At 40.6% G+C, this 6,190-nt stretch overlaps 1 protein-coding gene across 1 annotated transcript; it reads right to left on the bottom strand.

Annotated features, from left to right (window-relative positions):
• Positions 1-2,581: 2,581 nt before the first annotated feature.
• TLR8 (toll like receptor 8) lies at positions 2,582-5,689 on the bottom strand. The gene has a single exon (XM_068533345.1). The coding sequence runs from the start codon at positions 5,687-5,689 to the stop codon at positions 2,582-2,584; it is 3,108 nt and encodes a 1,035-aa protein (XP_068389446.1).
• Between the last annotated feature and the right edge of the window lie 501 nt (positions 5,690-6,190).

The raw sequence follows: 6,190 nt of genomic DNA, 5'->3' as shown, positions 1-6,190 counted from the left end.
CCAACAAAATTACAGTTCTGATTTTTCCATAATGGTATCTTAAATGAGGAATGAGTGAGTTTCAAGAACAAATGTTTTTATTAACCATTGATTTCACTACCTTCACTTTATGAAGATATTTGCTAAGGAAAAGGTAAAATTGTTTGTGACTTTCATTAACTTGTCATTCTGTCAACAGGACACTGCCAAAGTATGTGAGCTTAACATAGACCTGTAATCACTACCACTGAAAAAAATGTACATTTTTATTTTACCAAAACAATCAGAGAACACAGGAATGAGCTTCTACCAGACAACAAGTTAATGTGGCATCCACAGGAACGAGCTGTAACTGCACCCCACCATGAATGGTCCTGCTTTCAGATATTTGTCTTCACGCCTCAACAAATGCAAGCATAAATACCTTTCTATTAACATCATGGTCACAGAACAGGGTTCAACGTGACAAAGCTAAAATTGTCCTTGACTGATTTCCACTTCGTCCATGTTACACTAAGACACATCATTTCGTTCAGTTCCTTAGAAACTCATATTTAAAGATAACTCATGCTGCAAGATTAATTAAGAGACTGTACTTAAGGAAGTATGGCGCACTGGAGATTTTTCTTCTTTTCATTCTAAAGGGACTTTACTTTCTTACGCTCGAATAATTTCCAGTTATTTTCAGGTCAAGTTCATAAGGTACCTCTTCAAGATTCATACTACACTGGATAGAAGATGCTATGGACAGATGCAGAGAAACCAAGGGGTAGCAGAGGTGGTAGGGAATGCCAACATTGTTACATTTGGCAGAACTGCATAAAGGGTACCGACAGGTAGGCATTCTGACATTACGTCTTCTGCGTAGGAACTAAAGATAGAATTAATTTCTCTGTTAATAATTATCTTAATGTACAAACTTTATGAAAACTGTTCCCCCTTTGACTTCTACCAAAGCTTTTTCTTCCTAAGTATTCTCCAAAAACCCAGTGTTGATGGTATTTTATTTTATTTTTTAATTCCCCCGGGCTTTTATTTATTTTTTAAATTATAGTTGATTTGCAATGCTGTGTTAATTTCTGCTGTACAGCAAAGTGACAGTTATATATACATTCTTTTTTAATATTCTTTTCCATTATGGTTTATCCCAGGACACTGAATATAGTTCTCTGTGCTCTACAGTGGGACCTTGTGGTCCATCTATTCTCTATGTAATAGTTTGCATCTACTAACCCCAAACTCCCAATTCACCCCCTTCCCCCTTGGCAACCAAGTCTGTTCTCTGTCCATGAGTCTGTCTCTGCTTCATAGATAGGTTCCTTTGTGTCATATTTTAGATTCCACATGTAAGTGATATCATATGGTATTTATCTTTCTCTTTCTGACTTACTTCACTTAGTATGATAATCTCCAGGCGCGTCCATGTTGCTGCAAATGGCGTTATTTTGTTCTTTTTTATGGCTGAGTAGTATTCCATTGTATATATGTACCACATCTTCTTTATCCATTCATCTGTCGATGGACATTTAGGTAACTTATTTTTTATTATGGATCTGTTTCCCTACTGTGTATTTATTATATGCTCATGATGTGAAATGAAGCATTTTAATCATTAATTTCATGATTTACAGCAATGGCAATTGACAGATACTCCAAATGCTTCTAATTTAGCTGCACACTTTTAAAAAATGGTTAAGAAGTAAAAAAAAAAAAAACAAAACAAAAAACAAAAGCAAAACACTTTAAATACCATCCACCTTAGCCTTTAAATGGCATCTAAACCTTAGAAGTGAAATATTATAGCCAGCATTTATAAAAGTAATTGTAAAAGAAGGACTAATGCAAACACAGCATAACATAACCACATAGCCATGGATATATGATAAATCTACATAGCAACTTAACATCAGAAGTATCATAGTTGCAAAAGTTCTGAGATATTGAAATGAAGGTATAGTAGGCCAACGGCTAAGATGGCCACAATGGTCCCCTCTCCTGGTATTCACCATTTATGACCAAGATGGCAGGCTGAGTGAGGCTGTCACAACCGCCCATCTCGGTCACGGACTACTTTTCCAGGACTGAGGTGATCACTCCCATGGAGCTGGCAGGGCCAGTGATTTAATTCTAACAAGCAGAATATGGCCAAAGTGATGGGTTATCACTTCCCTGATTAGACTACAAAGATGGCGACTTCCACTGTGTCAGCAATCTCTCTCTCTTGTTGGCTTTGATGAAGCAAGCTGCCACAGCAAGGGGTCCACGTGGCTGGGAACGGAGGGCAGCCTTGGGCCAACAGCCCAGGAAGAACTCAACCCTGAAAACCACCACATGAGTGTGAGCTCAGAAGTGGATGCTAGCCCTAGCAGATGCCTGTGGCCCTGGCTGACCCGGAGATCACAGCCTTTGAGAGGCCCTGAGCAGAGGACCCAGCGATAAGCCACGCCTGGACTCCTGATCCACAGAGGCTATGAGATAACAAATTGTATCATTTTAAGCCATTAAGTTTGGGGGTAATTTGTTACACACCAAGTGATAGCTAAGACAGAAGGGTCACTGCTGTGCATTCTTAGTATGTTGGTGAACCCCGACTTAACAACAGTTAGTACTGCTTAATGGAATTGACATACAAATTGTTATACCGTGAATCATTCGCAGTTAAGACGACATTTTTCAGACTCTGCCAAAACAAGCCTTCCGCCTTGGGGTTGTCAGGCCACTGGAGGATGGAGCTCTTGCAGATCCTCTGCCGCAGCCTCAAATACTGCGAGTGCTGCAACACTGGCTCCAGCAGAATAAAGACAATCACATCCATATTCTCATCTATTAGCCTCTGCAAGGCCAAGTAGAATGCTGTTTTAAAGTTCCAGTTTTTGGCATACTTTTTGGTTAGAACAAATATTGTTTTCTTGCTTTGGTTGATGCTCTGCATGAGGTTGTCGATGATGGCGAGTCCCGGGTCCCAATCCCTTTCCTCTAAACAGAGGAGCACATTTTTGTCCTCACTCTCTTCCAGGTGGAAGCGCAGCTCATTAATCACCCAGTCTGTGACAGAGGCATCTTTGGTGTCATAAGAAACGTAAGCATCGTAGAAAGTCTGGGATGTGGAAAGAGACCTGTAGCCTTTTACCTTAGCTAAGCACACATGATAGAGAAACCAAGCATCCCAATAAAACCAATGATGAGCCAGGGCAGCCAGCATAACTGAGATGGTGACAAAAAAGGTGAAGAAACAGAATACTGCCGCAATGGTATCTGAAACACAAGTTGTGAGCTCTAGACTCACAATGCTCTTGCCTTGTTGATCCCCAGGACTGGCGCAAATGACATCTGTCAATCTGGGAATTGTGACGTTCAGATTTTCATCCATCCATTCTCGAAAATCTCCAATGTCACAGGTACAGTCAAAAGGGTTTCTACCTAGTTCCAAAATGGCTAACTTGGTGGCGGTCTTAGTTGCAAACGTGGATTTGTTGATCATCTTGAGCTGGTTGGCACTTAAATCGAGGTGTGTCAGGCTGCTGGCTTCGGAAAGAAAGCCGGACGGCAGGTGGGAAATCCTGTTTTGACCCAGTAGCAGTGTCTCAAGAGAAGATGTGAATTTCGATAGGCTATCAGTTAAAAAGGACAGCTCGTTTCCACTTAAGTCAAGCAAGCAGAGACGAGGAAACTGCTGTAGTAATGACCAGTTAAAGAAATTTAACCTATTATCGTTTATATATAGTTCGGTGAGACTCCGGGGCAAGTTAAGGAAGGCTTCATTGGGGATATGCTGAAGGTTATTAGAGGCTAAATGAAGCCGTGTCAGATTGCTGAGATATTTAAAAATTTGCCAGTACCTGACATCTTGAGCATTCCACAAAAGGTCAAGGCGGTTTCCACTGAACACTAATTCTTCCAGGGACATGCTTTTCAGGTATGGTTCTGTTAAAGTAAAAATACTATTGTAGCTCAAGTTTAAAACTTTCAGCTGAGTTAAATTTTGAATAAATCCTAGACGGTGTGTTACCCCTGCTATTCGGAAGTAGTGCGCATTGTGGCTCAGATCTAGAACTTCTAACAATGGCAATTCGCTGAAAGCGGCATCGTCATCAAAGTCTAGTCTATTGTTTGTCAAATCCAAATACTTGATACCACGCAAAAGTGAAAATTCAGTTCCATTTAACGCTTGACCGTTGCCATTTGAAGACAGATTTAAACAGGAAATGTTCCTAAAACCTTCAAATTGCTTTATCCCAATAAAGAAAATACTGTTCAAGCTTAAATCTAAGGCTTTGCCGTAACTGGAACATTGTGGCTTTATCAAAGGGTTGGTGTTATGATAAAAATTCGAATGTGGGTCAAACTCGGTATCGGCTGAGCGTGGCTTAAGGATATGCCTTTGGAAAGAGGGGCCATTTGCGTCATGTTTCTCGGTATCACTGACCAAGGGTGATATTCTGTTTTCGGACAAGTAAATGATTTTCAGGTTGGAGAACGACTGGAAAACGGTAAAATCAATTTGCTTAATAAAATTAACGCCCAAGTTGATAGCCATTAAATTTGAGAGGTTCCTCAGGGGCTGGAAATCTTCGTTTCTAAGTTCCTGGAACACATAACCTCTTAAATGCAATATCTGGAGAGATGTAAGCTTAGAAAAGTTTTGAGAAATATTAATGTACTGTGGATATTTTTTCAGCTCGTAGTTGTAAGATAAGTCAAGTATTTCTAAGGAGGGCAGTTTTGCCAAAAATTCCCCAGAGGCTATTTCGTCCATTAAATAGTTGAATTCGAGATGCAGCACCTTCAGATGACGCATGTTGTCAAACCAGGTTGCAGGAACCTTCCGGAGCGAAGTGCTAGAGAGGTTTAGGTAGCGAAGTTGGGTCAGGGTTCGAAAAGCAAGAGGATGTATCTGAATTGAAGCACCTCCATCGCAAGGTTTGCAGGGAAATGGCGCGTTAAAACATCTCGGGCAGTTCCCACTTAAATCTAGTACTTTTAAATTTCTCAGTCCCCTGAAGTCTTCTTGACTGATGTGTCTGATCTTGGTGTTGCTAAGATAGAGCTCTGTGAGGGAGCTTGGCAGTTTGGGTGGCACGTGGAAAAGGGGATTAAAAGATAATGACAGCACCTTCAACTTGGTAAGGTTTTCAAATGTTCCATCTTCTATGGCAAAGGTTTCATTACAAGCAAAATAACAGTTCCAGCCCAAATAGAGACTTTCCAGATTCCTAAGTCCAGAAGTGTTCTTTTTCATTAACACAGTTATTCTATTTTGAATTAGACTAAGTTCTTTCAAAGATCTTGGCAAACCAGCCGGTATTTCTTGTAACTGGTTGTCTTCAAGCAGTAACTCCCTTAGCTTTTTTAGGTTGAGAAATGCCCCGTCTGTAATAGTCATACCGTTCTTTACAGCAGGACTTTCATTCTGGGGCTGTAGCTTGACGTTATGGTTTAGATTGATCTTAGTCAGATTTTGCAGCCCTTGAAATGATTCATTTGTTATGCGTCTGATGAAATTATCAGACAGGTCTAGTTCTGTCACACTTTTGTCCACTGTTTGGGGTACCTCGTGTAATTGACGATTGTTACATTCTGCAATAACAGAGCCATTTTGTTTTGTCTCATCGCAAGGATAGCTTCTAGAATAATTTGCTTCAGCGAAGAACTCACAGGAATCAGAGATTAGCAGGAAAAGGCAGGTCAGAAGCAAAAAGTGAAGAGTCATGTTTTCCTAAGGAAAATCAAAGTGGAGTCACAATATGAGAGTGGCAATATTTGCCGGGCATTTCATGATGAAATTCACAGTGCTTCAACCATACTTGGCCTGAGTTTCGAAGTGGGAGCTCTCTTAACCGTTAAATACACTGCATTAAATTAGGTTCCAAACGATTTTAGTTTTTGACCGTGTTCACCTTCGTGGTGCTCAAAGAAGCGAAAGATGAAGCTATCTGAGATGTGATGACAAGAAAACCTGAAAAGCTTTTGCAGAAGCACTCATCAAGATGCCTCACCACCATAACGGGCCTGATGCTGGACCCTGCCTATGGTTCACGCCAGATCTATAGCACAGCAAGCTATATATCTGTCGCTTCGACCTGTTAGCATAACTCGATGAAACTTTGGCCAGTCCCAAGGAGAGTCCAGATCCAGAGATGACTCTTACCTTTTACCTACACAGCCTATATTTTATTGGTATTTCCCACAATTTTTCTATACCTCTATGATG

The sequence above is a fragment of the Eschrichtius robustus genome, chromosome X, assembly GCF_028021215.1.
Source record: "Eschrichtius robustus isolate mEscRob2 chromosome X, mEscRob2.pri, whole genome shotgun sequence".
Lineage (NCBI taxonomy): Eukaryota > Metazoa > Chordata > Mammalia > Artiodactyla > Eschrichtiidae > Eschrichtius > Eschrichtius robustus.
This window is presented reverse-complemented; position numbering and strand designations above follow the sequence as displayed.